This window comes from Lissotriton helveticus, chromosome 6 (assembly GCF_964261635.1).
Source record: "Lissotriton helveticus chromosome 6, aLisHel1.1, whole genome shotgun sequence".
NCBI lineage: Eukaryota > Metazoa > Chordata > Amphibia > Caudata > Salamandridae > Lissotriton > Lissotriton helveticus.
The window spans coordinates 1470518985-1470538678 of record NC_136067.1 but is presented as its reverse complement, the minus strand read 5'-3'; the positions used below and the strand labels follow the sequence as shown (position 1 = coordinate 1470538678).

Here is a 19694-nt window from a genome sequence, read left to right as displayed (position 1 = left end):
CATAAACATGACACCTTTGTTTCCCTTAGAGTCGAAACAATATCTTCAGAGTCGTGGAAACAATAGATAACTATTTCACTCAGTCAATCGTGCATGCTTCGTTTCTACAGAGTTGCACAGAAATAGAGAGACAGGCGTTTCCATAAAAAACGGTTTATTGAACAGTCTTCTTTCTCATGCAAGAGATATGAACTGCTACAATCGTTAGACAGAATGCGTAGTATAATGCGTACAGCCTACACAGGAATATAAAATAATACTAGAATAGCATGGTCTGTTGCTATGACATATATAAAATTACATACATAAATAACACAGGCTAAAATACTCAACTGGTGCTTCTAAAATAATCCTACCCCAGTGTACCTAACCTAAGTCTAGTACGAGGGAAGAAGTAGGTGCTGACTCAGCTATAGTTGAGTTTTGCCAAGAATTGCCAAAGGGTTCTCTAGGTTCTAATCAGCTCCATATCTTAGAATGAGAGAGGTTGGTATCTCTTTCCCGGGACTCGATACACAGCACCCCGCAAGGGGAGTCAAAAACACTGGAGCTGGATTCTCGGCGAGGAGGATGACAACGTCTGTTCAGTGCGTCAGCTGGGGAGTTGGCTTCCTTCAGTACTTGCTGTGGTGAACTGCGTTGTGCAAGTAGGTAGTCAAACTGCACCGAACCACACTGTGCTTTGCCATTGCAAGTGAAGGTATATTTATACCTTGAAGGTGTTTAAGAATGCCAGTATTGACGTAAAAGTCGGGCATATGAACGTCATGAATCAACCCCTAAGGAATAGATGTTCATGCACAATAAATGAGTTCTTGGAGAAACCAATATCCAGGCAAGGGGAAGTCCCTAAAGCTTAAGAGTCTGGTTTTCCAGGAACTCGTTGTGACGTAGATGAAGGGATGTAAGTAACTATTCCTGATGTTCATGCACAATAAAGGAGTTCTTGGAGAAACCAATATCCAGGCAAGGGGAAGTCCCTAAAGCTTAAGAGTCTGGTTTTCCAGGAACTCGTTGTGACGTAGATGAAGGGATGTAAGTAACAATTCCTGTATTTGGGTAGCATGGACTATGCCTAAATAAGGACTCGATTTCTATGTCTATATAAGGGCAATGTGAATTATACCTATATAAGGGTATGAATCGGGAAATGCATACGGAATCTAAATCAATACACAACAGGGCCTTATTTAGATCTGTGGATGGAATACTCAGTCACAAATTTGACGGATATCCCATCTGCCGTATTACCATCTCCATAGGATACAATGGGATAGTAATACGGCGGACAGGATATGCGTCACATTTGTGATGGAGTATTCCCATCTGCCAAGATCTAAATCAGGCCCCAAGTCACACATTTATATGAGCTGGGGTAGACTAAAGGGAGGTATGGGTAGCGAGCAAAATAAAAAGCTAAAAGTGAAGAAGAGGAGCTAGAGGAGCTAGAGTACTGAAAATATATGGAAATGAGCTGGCTTAGTGCAAACCAGTGTTACACATGGTCACTGACTGGAAACCTATCTTGAAAGGAACAAGTTATTTGTATGGAATATATTTGCACACATACCCAACATCCAGAATCACTGTATGGTGCCAAAAATGACTTTACTAAAACTAACAATACAATGCTTTGCTCTGGAGAGCATACATAGCGCACTTCACACACTGACACCAACCAGTACTATTCTTTAAGACTGCACTGTAAATAGAGATGGCACAAATCAACATTCTTATTAAAAGGTAGGTAGTGCAATGTTACGGTCATACCATACATTATGATAATTGAAGTTCTTAATTACATTTGAACCATGTTATTGTAAAGACCCAATCAAAGAAAAATCAGAAATGGTTGTAGAGAGGCAAGGAGAAAACGTTAGACTCTGTCCTGGCATAACATTATATACAAAGTTTTATGACCATCTGACAAGAGGACCAATTTAGAGGACTGCATATCACTACCTTTGGGGTATACTCAAACATCACGGAGCGTCATAGGCATATGCATCTTTGATCAGCTTACAAACAAAGACCTTCCAAGTGCAAAACGCTTAACTAAAGAGTATGCGGGCTGGATTTCGCCAAAGACTACAAAAACACAAAAGACAGTAGAAATGATCTTGTGCCATGCAGAAACAAGGAAGAAGGAGGACGCAGAGGTATGTTTTCTTTGAAAGCAAAGTTTTTTTCTGTATTCATTAAAACAGTGTTGCTGAGGGGTTGAGGGACATTACACCCTGTTGGACGGTTACAACGCCACTGTGGTCTTTTTTTTGCATCAGCCACAAAGAAAAGCGTTTTCGACTACTTTTCCAACCTGAGCAAGTCTCGTCAATTGCAGCTGTAAGCTATGAACGCCTCTCTTTCTCTGAGAGGTTTCATGAATGCTGCCTGTTTTTCGAACTGCTGGCTCTCCAGCTACAGTTCAAAAAGAGAGCCAAGCTATTTTAGTTTGTAGAAGTATGAATTGCTTATTGTCCTTATGGAATTTAGGCCCCATTTTAACTTCATCCAGAAGTCCTGTAGAATCACAATGCATTTTTCCAACTTTTTGCAACACATACTGTGTTAGTATTGTTGCTGTGACACAGTATACAGGTTGTTTTCCTGGTTGGTATTTACAGCCATCTTTTTCGGACAGTTCAAGTAGAAGTGACCATGCAGACCCTGGTCTCACAAACAGGAACATTGTACATATCCACCCCAAGAGTGCCCCAGACCTGGCATAGACCAGCACGTCAGCATTGGCCCAAGTAGTGCATATCAGTAATCACATCTCGCCAGGCGCAAGAAGCATATTTGCTGATCAAACACAGGTTTTATTTCAGCTTGCACTACGTGCCTTCACTAAAAGAACAAAGGTATTGGGCTAAAGGTGGTCATTGCACATTATGATCCATCAATTTCTCACCTTACTAAGAAGAGCCATTTCTTTTAGTACAGGTTCTTCCTCAAGAAGAGTTCTTTCATTTAGCCGAGGCCCTGGCTCTCCAAATAAATAATGTGCGTCAAGGCAGGCAGTTTGACCACAACAGCACTAAGTCTACAGACAATGATAGGCGTCTCTCCTTTCGCTGTTATTCCAGACAAATTAAGGAAAGTTTGCACTTTTCCAGAAGTCTCAACTTTCCCAAGCTGACTGAGTCAGCTTCTGTGGTAATTTGAACTTACCTTATCCAAATAAAATGATATAAAGAAGAGTTAATAACCAGCCACAGTATTTTACAGACAAGTACAGTAGGATTTGTATCCTTTATCCTTTCCAGGCCGGATTCAGAACGGTTACAGCCAGGTTTTTATTTTTTTATTTTTAGAATTGACAGAGTAACTGTGCCCGACAAGCAATTTTATTATCCCTGATTAGGTTACAGCTTTTGGCAGCATTTGACATTGTTGACCATGATCTATCTGTTTCTTCCATACAAAATGGAAGCTATTTTTAAACTTGCATATAGCAACCAACCTTTCTAAATTTTTCATTTGTCAACTCTTAGTCCCACCTACCCGCTGAATAATTTCCACCCCCTCAAAATCGAACTTTTAGACTGAAGTATACTCAGTATTCAATTTCAGTCACCCTTAACTTATGCTATCAGTTTTTGTTAACGGTAAGATCCCCTCCTTGGGTGACTCCCCTCCTGAGATATCGATAAGAGAGGATTAATTAGCAGCCCTGGATGACTTCCAGCTTAGAAAACAAAAGAACTCACTGAGGATAATGCAGGAACTGTGTGCAGCAGTTAATAACACACATGTGCAGGTCTGGACCTTATGAGAGCAGGACACTAATGAATAGGCGCCCCTAAGCTCTTAAAATGTTGGCATTCTTTTAAAGAAGGTTTTGCTTATCCTCACTGGAAAGTCAAAGGTGCTGGATAGAAGAGAGAGGAGGATGACTAAGTAACTATTTCCCAAAACCCAGCGGCAGCACCATGAAATGCTCGTAATGGTGCAGGATGGTCACAGCAAAATATTAAACTATTTACTTGAATATCATTGTGGACTGGAACAGTACCGAGCACTCTGGGCGTCCTCAATGTAAGAAGTTTGTTATCCCAATACCTCTAGCCAGTATACTGTTTAAGAACTATATGCCTCAAATGGCACATAATAGTTTAGAAAAAGCTTTCAAGATGAGATGAGGTTAGTCAGGAGCCAGAGACAAGAAAAAGGTTCATCAGCTGTTCTGAAAGATAAAAATGGGTATTTTACCAATGAAGGGTACAACCCTGGGTGAGACTGGCCATGGAATCGAGTGATCAATTGTTAACAACAAAAAGCATACCAGACACCTAAACACAGGAAAATCCTTAACAGATTGGTATGTACAGCCAACCAGTGAGGTTTACATGGAACATATACATTATTCAGATGGGTGGTGTAAAGTAGATTTACAAAAATTGAAGAGTTGGGGGAGTGTTTTCTGCGGTCAAATGTTATCGATGTGTTTCAATGTTCAGATTCCATATGCACCCAGGAAATGGGCAAGAAACAAAGTTGAACATGCCGATGAACAATCCACTGATGTTCATGGACACTCAAGTCAAGGGATTCCTATGGTCTAAACCGAGAGGCCTGGGAGCATACGTTTAAGTGGAAAGTAAAAATTTAAGGTGCGGAGGAACTTCAGGCGCAACACACATTTACTGCAGGAGTGCACTTGTGTGAAAGACTACATCTACAATGTACAGTAACTCATGCCTAGAAGGATCTGCTTGCGACAAAAGGCATAAACAAAAAAGCTAAGAGGAAAAATAGGTATAGAAAGGTACTAAAGCAAGACTACGTAAAAAGCAAGATGGAAAAGATCCGTAGGCATAAATGGAGACACTGAACAAAGACTTGGAGGTCCCTTTTGTCCAGCATGAACTAAATACAAGTCAAAAATCAAGGAGTATGTATGTAGAAACAGTCAACTACCAGTCACAGCAGGTCTTCTATACCTGTAATGCCCCTCACAGCATCAAGGCATGAAATACCAGCAGATGATATGTTGGGGAAACACCGTTCAGGGTAACTAGTATTGCAAAGGGAAGCTGAAACCAAGCAGAAATGTACATCTTCAGATCCCCTAGTGAATCCTGCAGATCAGAGAAAGGTCTGTGATTTTGCACTTATTCATCCTAAATATTACCAAAAGTAGTAATTTCATGAAAAATAATCTTGCTTTAACAAAACACTCATCTACTGTATAGTATGTCTTTCTTATCAAATACTAGGTATTTGGATAAAGCGAATGCGTAAATGTACATTTACAGCACAAATTCTCCAGAGGAATTAAAGCATGATGCAAACTATAGCCACAAATTAAACTATAGTTACACCAAGATCTAGGCAATGCCTGTTGGGATAATTTTTTGCAGCTCATAGCAAGAATTATCGAAGAGACACATACTGAGTTAAAGGAAATATATATGTTCACACTGCAGTATATGTCTCATCTACACCCCTGAGCGTTAAGCAAAGTTACTTACTCTTTTGATCAATGTGCAGGTCATACAGAGGCGTTCTATAGATATCCACAGTGGACAGTGCACATCGAGAGAGGGGCACGTGATGGGAAGGACCAAGGATGAAAATTCGTCTTCTGGAACAATGAAAAAATAATTTATCTTCAAAGGCTTGCTTTACACTGATTTTAACCACAATCACAATCAGGATGGTGCAAGCTTAGAACACAGAGGGGCTTTTCAAATCAAAAATCCAAACCATTACCATACTGACAGAGTGCACAAAACAATTTCTTAACACTATCGAAGATGTGTTTGATCAGGCAGAGCAATCTGTTATTATGCCTTTATGCTGATCCAGCTTTAAAAGATTTTCTTCTGCATTTAATCTCCAATGATTATCCCATATTCAATGTTACTTGGCAGAAGTCCACATAACCCTAGTATATGTCCCTACTCCCTGCTTGCCTTTTCATACAATCATAAAATACTGGAAGAGTTTCAATAAAGGTTTTTAAAAAGATCACAGAAGATGTGCATGAAAGAGGACACCTAAGAGCGTGTAGTGTCCATTACATTCATACATTATGCCTTAAAGCAGGACCAAAGAAACCCAACTCCTGAATCTGAATGAAATTTCATTATGAATTGGCCCAAGAAAAAGTAGGCTCGGCAGAGCAGCCTCGGTGTCCTAGGAGGTAGTGGTACCATTAATGGAGCTAAATTGATTAATAGTAAGCAGACCAATTAGCACTGAAAATTATGGAGAAGCCTTTAGGATACCAAATGGATACCATTTACTCCCTTCATATGGTCACTGTTGAACTTGCAAACCTTTTACCGAGAAGAACAAAGCCTAGTGTTTCAAATAATGCCAATCTGGAAAGCGTGAGCATGGTTTTGAGCATTTTGCCCCCGGGCAATTTTCATTGTGGTTTAGTGTACTTCATCTCGAAGGGAAGGAAATGCATTGACTCAACCAAGTAAAATGTTAGAGGATTTGAAAAGCTTCATGAAGTCAAAGTCCATCAAACCAGGTCCATTTTATTTTCAAAACTGATTTTATTTACCAGGCAGCGAGCATTTTACCTCTACAGATTACTTTAAATATACAAAAACTGCCAGGATGGCAATGGACAAGAGGGCCATTGCCTCCTGTTCTTAGAGCCACAAACTGTTCAATCAAAATGGTCAGCAAGCATGAGCAATCAGAAGCTAAAATCATTGCAGCCATGTTGAATAATAAAGGAAATGTGGCCCTCTAAACCGCATTTCATAAATCTGGTACACTGCACACCTATCATGCACACAAACCAACTACCTGTAGTAGACTGACTCTGTAAACAAAAGATTAGCATGTCTGAAGGGTGTGCCAGATGTAAACAATAAGTCGGCCAACTCTCTATAAAACGATGCACAGAAAGTGCCATCATCACGAAGCTACCAATGCAAAGTAATTCTGCCAGTCCTTTGACAAGTCAGGAATTGTATAAAAAACAAAAAATATTGACATTATGCATTCTTGCTGGGACTAAAACATCAAGCCAGGGTTCTTTCTCCCCATTGCTGAAAGATGCTCACACCACCTCTGGGTGTAACTGTCATTGTGATCCTCGAAGCGTTGGTGGCTGTGTTGGTCTGCCCTGACGTTCAGAGATCACGCCAGGTGGTTCATCATCAGAGAAATGCCCTGGCAATTTAGCCACTTTGAGGCATAGAGATTTCTGGCACAAGAAGCAAGACCCTAGCCCACCCTGCTTGTAGCAGTACCACATGACAGTGGTGTTGACTGTGAAAATCCAGATGCACCTCCCTATCATGGTAGATAGGAAGAGTTCAATGCCAAGTTGCTTGCATGCAACTTCAATAGATCGATGTCAAGCTGTGTTTCCGTCTGTGACCACCATCCTCTGATCTCCACTCTTCCAGATGGCCTCCCCAACCCAGCATTGATGAATCAGTCACCACTGTGAGCTCTGGGTGAGGAAAGGAGAGGGTTCTGCTACTGGGTCAACAACGTCAAGCAACAACCACTGTAGGTCTTTTACAGTCTCCTCCATGCCTGGATAAAACACAACAGGTTTCCATGGTGCTGTGGCCACTTGGACTTCAGATCTTACCGCAGAGCTGACTTGTTCAATATGACATTTTTGATCAGCAGGATTTAGTATGCCAAAAGTCCTAGGAGCATCAGAGGTATCCTAACTGAGATCCAGGACTGAGGTTGAAACATTGTTATCATAGCCCAAATGTCCTGATCTTTCTGCTCATCTGGATGTGGTCTACAACTGTCTGGGGCAAGGCCACCTTTCACAGCCAGTCACTGAGGTACAGGAAGACTGGAAATCACAACCTTGGTAATTGTGATGCATCCAACACAATCACCAACATGAAGAAGGCAACCCCAATAGAGAGAATTAGTTTGCAGGTCAGGGCACAAGGGGAAAAAAATCACAACAGCAAGAGAGAACCCTCTAGACCTATATTGCTTTTATAGCTGGCTGAACAAAGCTCAAAGTTAGGGCATCAAAAAATATTTTTCTCCACACCAAAATAAGTAAATCATTATTACAAATTATTATTTCATATTTTTAGTTTTTTTTATATCTTATTTATTAAATATTTCATACTAAAGACACAATTACAATACTTTTTAAAAAAACTTCCGTTTTTACAAAAATGTCACTTTATGCCATGAAACAATTATAATCCATAGGACACAAATAGTTGCAACATGGTTAAAATTGCAAAAAATAAAACAATATCATTCTTCACATTCCCTCATACAAACACACCTCTCACAAATCCACAACTACAACCCATACATACAATACAGTCACGCTCAACAACATCACATGCACAGATGGAGAAATCACGGGTGATGAAATCAACCCTTGATGCAGATAGCATCTGAAAGTCTGCAAGATGGGATATAGAGAAGCATCCTGCATTTTCAATGCCACCCTCAAGTCTTGAGGATCTATGGTAGGCATGACCTGGGATGGCGTAAGCATCTTGAATTTGTCCTGTCCCTGAAAGGCATTGAGTAGGTAGAGATCCAAAAAGGCCAATCGATGGGAGCCATATAGGCACTCGCACGCACTGGAACAGGATTTTTCAGAGGTCTTAGTTGTTTGAACACTTGTAGCATTCTGATACACACATCGAGTATTAAATTAACCTGATCACGCCTTGGAAGATAGCCATGATAATATCTGCATCCAAGGACTGACACAGCTAAAGATTATTCAGGAGAGATCATCCTTTCAGATCACATGGTGGCAGTGGTAGACTTGAAGAGTCCACATAATAAGACTGCACTGAGCAGGCCCCTTCATCCACCAGTTATAAGTTAGAAAATAACAGGTCCTGAAGAAGATGGATTATTAATTCAAACATTCCATCGAAACGTACGTCGACCAGCTGGAGTGTGACACCCCAGCCAACAGCACAGTCATCAAGGGTTGATTTCATCACCCGTGTTTTCTCCATCTGTGCATGTGGTTTTGTTCTGGGGTGTTGAGCGTGACTTTATTGTATGTATGGGTTGTAGTTGTGGATTTGTGAGAGGTGTGTTTGTATGAGTGGATGTGAAGAATGATATTGTTTTATTTTTTTGCAATTTTAACCATGTTGCAACAAATCGTGTCCTATGGATTATAATTGATTCATGGCATAAAGTGAAATTTTTGTAAAAACTGAAGTTTTTTTTAAAAGTATTGTAATTGTGTCTTTAGTATGTAATAATTGATAAATAAGATATAAAATATATATATATATATATATATATATATATATATATATATATATATATATATATATATATATATATATATATATATATATATATATATGAAATAAAAATGTGTAATAATGATTAACTAATTTTGGTGTGGAGAACAATACTTTTTTGATGCCCTTACTTTGAACTTTGTTCAGCCAACTATAAAAGAAATATAGGTCTAGAGGGATCTCTCTTGCTGTTCCAACACTTTCACCTTCATGAACACATGAAGGTTGGCCTGCGATGCAAAAGGGAGTATAACAAACTGGAAATATTCCTGGCCTGCAGATAGCATCTGAAAGCCTGCAAGATTGGATATAGAGAAGCATTGTGCATTTTCAATGCCACCCTCAAGTCTTGAGGATCTTGGTTAGGCAGGACCTGGGATGGAGTAAGCATCTTGAATATGTCCGGTCCCAGAAAGACATTGAGAGGGTTGAGATCTAAAATAGGACAGAGCACCTCTTCGATCTACGGCCCAAGGAAGTAGAAGGAATAACACCCAATTCCTTATTCCGAGGCCAGAACGCTCTCTATGGTCCTTTGTGAAAACAATTAGAAAAGTCTTGTCACATAAATAACAGAGGGTGTGGTCAACCAAAAAGGTCGAGTGGACGTGATCCGTGAGGGCTCCACTGCAATATGAGAGCAAAGTCAATGCAATTCCTCTTTTCGAGACTTCTACCGTTACGACAAACACTCCTGGTCATGGCGGGTATCGGAAATGGTCAATGGTGAGGTCAATGATCCTTCCGGTTCAACGGATGACAAAAGATTGAAGGTGGCCTCTGGGGTGAGTGGAGCAGAGTGCGGTGCCCGGAGGGTCTGCCTCTGATACAGACTACATTGGGGATCATCCCACGCACATAACCCAACACAGACACTCCTGGAAACTGCAGGAACACAGCAACAAAGTGAGGAGATATTGAGGAAAATAATAACAGCTCTGGGAGGCGCAGCAGCTTGATGGTAGGAGGACAGCAGCCCCCGATCAAGACTCTGGGACTTAACCCAAGTTGGTCTTTTTGATTAGCACATATCTACAAAGGAGAACGAGCACCTTTTGTAATTTTTCCTCTACCTCCCCCTTGTTTTTTGAAGGATCTGTTAATACACCACCTAAGGTTCCTCTAGTTCTTCATGCAGGAATAAGTGTGGGAATTTAATATTCTTTCATTCAGCCAGGCGCTGACCCTCCAGTCCCTCAAGTGTTTTCCAGAACTCTAGCTAGCAGAGAACTAAGGCGATTACTTAATTATACATTTTTATGCCCAGAAAATAGCATGACTTACTGTCCAATTAGTGATTAAACTTCTAGAAGGACTGGAGTTCCCCATTATTCAGAAAATGACAGATCTAGTCCACAATAGACAAATGTAGTTTTAGGAGTTTGGTATAGTCCCTGGATTATCAATGCTGCAGCTGCCTAAAAAAACAAATTGGTTACAGTAAAGAAGAAACTGCGGCAGATACCCCAGTTCCTTCACTGAAGGCAAAGTTAGTCATGCCCAAGCTGGATGGTAAGATGGCTACCTTATTTATATATTTTATTTACCTTACTGGGAAAGATTGAAAAAGCCCACAAGATGGGGCGAAGGGGATTAGGTCAGAATTACTTGCTAGAATATGAATGAATGAATGAATAGCTTTATTTCGATATAATTGATATCATAAATAGCATTACATATACATTAAAACAGTTAAAAAAGTGAACATTGGAAAAACATAGCTCTGTGCAACACTTTACATATTTAGCTCAATAAAACAGTGTAGAATGCACTCAAACAAGGTAGGATAATCTGTTGAGTCTAATACGCCATGCCCAGCCTAAAAACTTAGCCATTGCAATAGCGAACAGGGGACAAGGGTCCGTTCTAAGAATTCCTAAGGCCTCCTTATGCGACCTAGTCCCAAGGTCTCTACAGAGTGGCTTCAGCCATCTGCTACGGGGGCTGCATAGGCCAAGCATTCGAACAGCAGATGGGGAACTGTCTCTAATCTGTGTAAACAACAAGGGCAAAAGGGGGAGGTCTGTGCCGGGACCTTCCAGTTGGCAGTCACAGTTCCCACTGGGAGGACACCTACCCTGAATTTGTAGTAAAGGGCCCTATCCCAAGGAACTGCGATAGAGTCCAAATATGGCCCCCGAAAGTGCACATCTTTTACCAAAAGAAATTCTGTCTATGTCCTACACAAGTTAGCATCATTTTTTCTGCCCTCAGCCACCCAGGACCAGAATAACTTTTTTAATATTAACTTTGTCGGGGCAGATCTGTTGTCCCAGTCATCCTCAATGCCCAAATTAATTAGGAGATGTTTAACTTCCCTTAGCCACTGAATCTTAGCCCAGCCGGGCGATGCAAGAATCTCTTTTAGGCCATCTGCATAGCTGGACAATTCAGGGACTCTCCAGATACGGGCCCATAGGAGGAGCGGGCGCAACCTCGCTTGATCATTAATCAAACAAATGCCCATATCTAGTAGAAGAGGAAGAGTTGGGGTATTGTGAGGAAGGGCCATTAGATCTTTGAGAAATTTATTTTCAGAGCGGGCCAGCTGGTCCACGTTCTGTACACCCCATAATTCTGCACCATAGAGAGCTGCACTAACACCCCGTGCCCTGTAGATGTCCAGGGCCGGTGCAATTGGTTTATAGGAGGAGCCACGATGTTTCTTAAGAAGGGCACCTGTCACTCTCTTATGGGACAGCAACATCTTTTGGAGAAGGAATTTCCAACTCATGGAGTCGCAGAGACGGATGCCAAGATAGTCGAACTCCTTGACCCTCTCAAGTGGGACTAAATCAAGTGTAGGTGGTTTGACTGATTCTTTTGGGGGATTTAAAACCAGGAACTTCGTCTTCCCAGTGTTTATGACCAGACCTCTCGAATCGCAGAAGATCTTAAAGCTGTTTAGCAGACTCTGTAGGCCCACTGGTGTCTTAGAGATCAGGAGGGTGTCATCTGCAAATAAGAGGGTGGGTATTTTCTTACCCGCCAGGGAAGGGGCGTCTGCTGGATGTTGTAGCAGATGCTCCACCACTCCGTTGACATATAATGAGAACAGAGTAGGGGCCAAAACACAACCCTGGCGGACACCTCTATTTACAGGGATTCGTGATGTTTTTTGTCCCTGAGCTCCCCACCTGATCTGTGCAAAGTTGTCAGCATGGAATTTTATCAGCATATCCAGCAGGTAAGGGGGAATGCCCAGTGCATCGAGAACACTCCAGAGCTGCTCACGTGGGACCAGGTCAAAGGCAGTCCTTAGATCTATAAATGCCAGGTACAGGCTGCCTTTGCCCAGTACAACCACTTTCCAGTAGAGCATCAGCAACCGGAGTGCTTGCTCGATCGTCCCCGTGCCAGTTCTAAAACCGGCTTGGAAGTCTGACAAAATCAACCCACTGCGTGATTCTTCCTAAGACAACCTTGCCTGCCACCTTCTGCGAGCTATCAAGGAGGCTTATGGGGCGATAGTTGGCAGGGTCGTCCCTGTCCCCTTTCTTAAAGACAGGGACGACCTCTGCTCCCCTCCAAGAATCTGGTAAGGCCGCACCAGCCAAGCCAGCATTCATGACGGAAGCAATAAGTCTCCCCCACTCGACCAAATTGACACGGAGTAAATCCCCTGGGAGGCCATCCGGGCCCGCCGCCTTATTCGGGACCTGGCGCTTAATCGCCCATTCTACTTCTTTGCATGTGAAATGGGAGTCCTCAGTGGGCTCCGATTTGCCCGGGGCATACTGACCCACCTCGATAGGCACATGGGCCTCGCTGACTGCATAAAGCTTGGAAAAGTGGTCAAGCCATGCTCCCTCAGTTATATTACACGTTATGAGCGAGTCCGTGGGTTTGTCCTTAATTCTTATTAAGTCCCAGAAGCCTTTGGAGTCCTTCCTGAGGCTAGCTGCCAATAGATCCTGCCAGAACAAGTTCTCGTGCTCAGCTTTGGCCTTTGCTAAGATCTTTCTATAGTGACGCCTAGCGAAGCTAATCTGGGCCCCATCCTTAGCTTTTACCGCCCTGATCAGTTCTTTTTTGGCGAAACTACAGGTGTGCGAGAACCAACCCGTGTTGTGCATCGGTCTACCGTTTGCGCTGCGCCTTGAGCCTGGAGGGTAAGCCACAAAAAGTTCCCCCAACGCGGTGGTTGCTTCAAGAAACAAGTTAGGAACCTCAAGATCGTGATCAATGGGTCCTAGTGAGTCTAACCGCGTTGCGATGTTAGTCATTATAGATTTGGCCTCCCAGATCTAGGCATCATTTGCCGCAAAGGTATTCCATTTTAGCCGTCTGGCACAATTAGAGGGAATTACTTCTTGTGTTGTTTTCCAGACGTGAGGGGTTAGGGCTGAGGGAGCACCCTTCATGAGGGAAGACAAGGTCAGGAATGGAGGATTGTGGTCACTAACAGGAGACTGTATAACTTCCATATCAGTTAAATGTGCCCAGAGGCTATAGTTCAATAGAATGAAGTCAATTCGCGAGGAATGACCCACTCTACTGTACGTATGAGCTCCTGACTGGTCTGACTTAGTTCTACCATTGGTGGCCCTAAGACCATGTTCCAGGCAGAGTGCGTTGAGATCGATAGCATTTTGAGACCAGCTTCTAATAGGGGCCAGTGAGAGGGGTGGAATGCCTCTCCTGGCATCATCCTCCCAGGTGCCCAATATATCTTCGCTGGGCAAGGGTTCAAATGTGCAGTTGAAATCCCCTGCAAGTATCACTAAGGCGTCGGGCGCACAAGAACTAAGGCCCTCCTCAATACCCGTAGGGGACAGTGTTGATGTTCCGCCCCTTGCCCCCCTAACAAAGATGTTAAAAACTTCGAGCCTGCTCCCCCCCTGCGGCCTTCTAACAGAAATTCTCTGTAGATCCGGTGATTTATTAGCAATGTGTCTAATAGAAAGGCCCAGCGAGATATTTGCCCAAATAAGGAGGCCGCCAGAAGGACGGCCTTTCCCTCCCTGTGATTGTGTTGCAGGAACAAAATAGGTGGTATAACCCACCTTATGATATGGTTCCAGACACCAGGTTTCCTGGAATAGGCACAACCCGAAATGTTCAATAAAAGAATTCCAATCGGGTATGTCTATATTCCGGGCAAGGCCTGCTATGTTCCAACTGAGTACTTTCAGACCCTCCCCATCAGTTCTCTTTGGGCCCTGCACCTGGTCATTTGCGGGGTGGACCAAAACAATACTAGGGGTTGTGCTGGAAACAGTACCAGAGGACTCAACCGTGGTCAGGGCAACAATCTCAGTTCCAGACGCCGCCACCGGAGAGCAAAATAGCTCTCCCCCCGTGATTGACAGCGGTGGTGGAATAAGACTGCTGACCTGGGGTCCCCCACTTCTAGTGGCCAGTTCGGATGAAGGAGGTTCTGGGGGAATACATCCCTCTAACTGTAGCCTGCCTGTTACAGGCAGCTCCCCGGGAAGGAGGTTACCCTTGGCATTATCATGAGGTGGGACTACCTGGCTTGATTTGTTGTTAAGGGGCTCAAAGATTATATCAGCTAGTCTAGATTCGGCAACTCTACCCTCTTTAAGCGAAACCCTATTTTCTGGTACATTGTAATTTTCGGGGATACATCGAGATTGCACTGCAGTAGGATGCTGTAGGGAGGGGGGTAAGTCCTCAGAAAAGGCTGTGCAAGACGCATTGTTTATGAGTCAATCGACATCTTCGAGACAGCCAAATCTATTGTAGGTAGGTGCCCCATCCCACCTCCCTTGTGTGCCCTGCCAGCAATCTACTGGATCACCCCATGCATGGTTTCTAGACAAAGGCCAATTCCCCCCATTTTTAGGACGTGGGAGCGGGGGATAGGAATAGGTTAGGGGTCTAGCTACTATAGTCGAGTTCCCCCCGTGGTCATTCCATGTGCATATGTAGTGTGCTGTATTGGGGTCATCAAAAGAAACAATTATACAGTCACCTGGAATTGATTTGAAGGAGGTGCCTATCCATGGTACCCTTCGTACCATGAGAATTTTACTTCTCAGGTGAGCGGGTAGCGGCCTGTTTTCGTTTAGCCAGTGTGTTACCTTGTTCCTCAGTGACCCAAAATGTTCCTGCTGGTGGTATGCAATTTCCGGGACACCTGTTAGCACCACTACATAAGGTCTAACGTCCGATGGGAGGTCGATATAACCCCCGCGATGCTTCTCCTTATGTTTCACCCCCTGTGTCTTTGGATAGTAAGACTTGTGTTCTTTTGCCCTTGTGGCTGCTGTGGCCTTTATAGCTGGAACAGGTTGTGCAAGCAATTGCTTGGGTAGCTCCTTTATGCCTTTAGTGTTATTGCTTATAGTAGCCTTGGAACGGGGTTTAGGAATAGGTTTGGTTACAGGGACCAAGGGTGTAGGGACTGTGGTTGTTGGTATGGGGTGGGTTGGGCCAGGTGTGCTATTCGATTTATGATCAGTTATGCTAAGAGTTGCTAAAGTTAGTATGCTCTTTTCTGTCTCAAGCAGTTGGTTTTCTATATGCGATAGTCTGACTTCCAGGGGGGTTAGAAGTTTCTTTAGCGTTTCCCAGACAATCGTTAAGAATTTCACATCTCTTCCCCCTATCACACACACAGGGACCCCCTCATTCTCACCTTCTATTACTAGATCCTGCTCCCGCTCTGTACCCGCCAGACTAATTTCTGCAGGGATTGTGCTATTGTGGGCCGTAGATGGTAAAGATTGGGGAGAAAAGTGGGACGGTATAGTGGGCACCCCTCCTGCTGTAGGGTTAGCACTCATGAGGATCTGGGCCTTTGCAACCTTCGCCTTCTTCCTAGAGAAGGCAGATGTAGTATGGCGCTTGCGTTTTTGGACGGTACCCTCTTTAAATGTGAGAAGATTCCTCCCTCCCTCCCCCTTAGGGTTAGATGATATGTCTATTGGAGATCCCTTTACCGGCTCCAAGACACCCATGGAGGGGGTATGGTTGGGGGTTGGTGGAAGGGGTAGCCCCCCCATCGGAACGGGGAGTGGGGAAACCGGTATCTGGTGGACAACTGCCTGCGTCAGGGTAGGAGCATTACCTACCCGGCGTTCGGGAGTTTTGGCTGAAGCAAGATGGCCTAAGGATGACTTCCTCGCTAAAGTCAATTCCTGGGATATTCGTCTAGCTGCATCAAGGTCCATAGAGACTCTCTGCTGCATTTTATTGATTTCCACATCAATGGCAGTGTTGGTTCTAGTTATGAAATCATCAAGAGTCCCATTCAGCTTCTTCCCTTTGGCTGCCCTGTTTCTACACTCACGCACAGACATTGTGCCTAAACTTGGAATTCCTCAAGGACTAATAGGAAACAAAAACGAGGGTTAGGCAAACAATGAAAGAGCCAAAGGGAGAGACCCGGTCCGGTCTCTAACGTTCTCTAACGGCCTCAAACGGCCCGCCCTTTGCCCGGGCTTAGCCCCGGGCTACGTCCCGCGCACGTCCCGCGCTGCGGGAAGCGGAATCAGTTATATGGGAGAGGAGGTGGGGGCGGAGCACTCAGGGAGAGCGGGCCAGGTAATGAGGCTCAGGTAGCAAGGGCTCCTGGGAAATGGAGTCCCCTCAGTCTACCGCTCGAAGCCCTGCGAGTGCCTTTGTTGCCCCACGATGGTCCCTGCAGCCTTCAGATGGTCCCTGGCAGTGGCAAGCAGCGACGCGTGACCCGCGCAGCGGGTCCGGCTAGAAGTTGACGTTCAGGAACGTGCAGCGGAGATTCAGTCAGGCAATGACCCAGCAGGTACAGAGAAAGTGTCCCAAGAAGGCTTGCGGCGCTCAGGAAATTATACCGCAGGTGGGGGCGGAGCACTCAGGGAGAGCGGGCCAGGTGTCGAGGCTCAGGTAGCAAGGGCTCCTGGGAAATGGAGTCCCTCAGTCTACCGCTCGCAGCCCTGCGAGTGCCTTCGTTGCCCCACGACGGTCCCTGCAGCCTTCAGATGGTCCCTGGCAGTGGCAAGCAGCGACGCGGGACCCGCGCAGCGGGTCCGGCTAGAAGTTGACGTTCAGGAATGTGCAGCGGAGATTCAGTCAGGCAATGACCCAGCAGGTACAGAGAAAGTGTCCCAAGAAGGCTTGCGGCGCTCAGGAAATTATACCGCAGGTGGGGGCGGAGCACTCAGGGAGAGCGGGCCAGGTGTTGAGGCTCAGGTAGCAAGGGCTCCTGGGAAATGGAGTCCCTCAGTCTACCGCTCGCAGGCCTGCGAGTGCCTTCGTTGCCCCACGACGGTCCCTGCAGCCTTCAGATGGTCCCTGGCAGTGGCAAGCAGCGACGCGGGACCCGCGCAGCGGGTCCGGCTAGAAGTTGACGTTCAGGAACGTGCAGCGGAGATTCAGTCAGGCAATGACCCAGCAGGTACAGAGAAAGTGTCCCAAGAAGGCTTGCGGCACTCAGGAAATTATACCGCAGGTGGGGGCGGAGCACTCAGGGAGAGCGGGCCAGGTGTTGAGGCTCAGGTAGCAAGGGCTCCTGGGAAATGGAGTCCCTCAGTCTACCGCTCGCAGCCCTGCGAGTGCCTTTGTTGCCCCACAACGGTCCCTGCAGCCTTCAGATGGTCCCTGGCAGTGGCAATCAGCGATTAGGGACCCACGCAGCGGGTCCGGCTAGAAGTTGACGTTCAGGAACGTGCAGCGGAGATTCAGTCAGGCAATGACCCAGCAGGTACAGAGAAAGTGTACCTGAAAATATATAACTGGATTTCTCTAGCCACTCACAAAGATATTGGACATGGAAAAGGTGGCCAAAGAAAATGGGATTGCACAATTGCGAAGTGCAGTTTGGCTATGTGCAAAGGTACTTGTGTCTTCTACGCAATGCATATTGTGTCTTCATGGAAGGCTGCTGAAGGTCTGTTCCTTTTGGAGGGGTAATGTGTGGCAAGGGATACTTGTTACACCATGATCGATTCAAGGACCACAATGGCCGTCAGACAGGGTGTTAGCTGCCAGGATCAAAGCCATAGTAATTCCTCCTTTCTGTCAAGATTCAGATCCAATAGAGACTGATAGCCAGGACATTGGGCCTTTTGGCTTTATTCATTCAGGCGTTTGTCACATAGGCTCAAGTTTCTATATTTATAGCAGGGTCGGTCTTGGTAGGAGGACATGTGTCTGTTGGAGGATGCAAGGAAACAAATTCTGGGGTCGCTGGACCACAGAGGCTTGGAATGGCAGGACGAACTTCAACTTAGCACCAGACGTCCTTCTCAAATAGAATGGCAGTCACCTATTTGCCAGGGCTACAATATGTCAAAAGGACAAAATCAAAGAAGAGCGTGGATTTTGCCATGTATTATTGGTACTTCTGCCTGGAAAATGGGGTCCTATTCAAGGCAGAAATTCTGTCCAAGAGAGCCAACATGGTCATCGACTGAATCTCTATTTCCGAAGGGACTCCAGAGGCTATGGATTTGATCTGGAAAGCCACATAGGCTCGCTTCACATCCAGATGAAATGCCCAGGTCCCAGAATTTTTCAACTGAAGACTGAACCAACATCGATTTGACAATTGTGTTCCACCAGGACTGGGGTAGGGATTCGTACTGTTCAATTTCCCCATTTATACGGATGTAAGTCGATCTGCTTCTGGCGAGTGCCTGGTCCTCTCCCACTATTCAGGGAGCTTCCGCTGGGTTCTGAAGGGGAGATTTGGGATGGATTTTTCAGTCTCTTGGATTGGTGAATTTCAAGGATCGCTGGTAGGTAAAAAATTCAGCTTGTTAGCATGGACAGCGGAATCAGGTCATCAGGCCTCATTCATCCTTGACCAGCCCTAGGCAACCAGTGCACATACAAGATATGCAGGAGTGCTGGTCGTGTAAAAAGGGATCTCATTCACATGGGGGCCAAAGTTATTCAGGCCCTGACTTTTTGTCTTAGTGGCGCATTCAGATAGAGGTGCTCATACGCTGAGCTTGTGTCAGTCCGAGATTTTGTGGGTCATGCTCAGGTGCTTAAGCTAAGAGGGAAGAATTTGTCAGTATGCAAGGTGCTTAAAAAAAAAAAAAAAAAAAAAAAAAAAATCAGCATCCAGAGATGGCCCATCAGCAAGGGCTGGTTTCTGTTGCCAGATAACAAGACTTTGTCTTACAAGGGGTCGTTTCTCAAGCTGACCATTTTGCTTTGCTCGATATTCTGTCGGCAAGTGTTGGGATATAAAAACCTTGAACCTTTACTCTGGATGGGGTGATACTTAACTTCCAGGAGAACAAAGTCCAATGGATAAGACCAATAATGTTGGGCCCGCTTTTGTGGAACTCTAGAAGTTGTTTTTGCAAAGATGCTTCACAGAAAATGAGAGAATAGATGGTACTTGGAGCTGACGAGGTGTAAAGCAGTTTTTGATATTATCATCGACTCTGGAAAAATGGATAAGGCGGACGAAACAAGAATCTGATATTTTTGCTCCCAGGGGGTCATTTGTCTAGCAGAGTGATGGCCTCTAAGGCTTTCACTTATGGTCCT

General features: G+C 44.7%; 1 protein-coding gene across 1 annotated transcript in view; it reads right to left on the bottom strand.

The window, feature by feature from the left end:
* MEMO1 (mediator of cell motility 1) overlaps positions 1–19694 on the bottom strand; it is a 152050-nt gene that overhangs the window by 74862 nt on the left and 57494 nt on the right. Inside the window, exon 4 of the mRNA XM_078649282.1 lies at positions 5475–5587. Coding sequence (XP_078505408.1) covers positions 5475–5587 — 113 coding nt within the window. The remainder of the gene's footprint in view (positions 1–5474; positions 5588–19694) is intronic.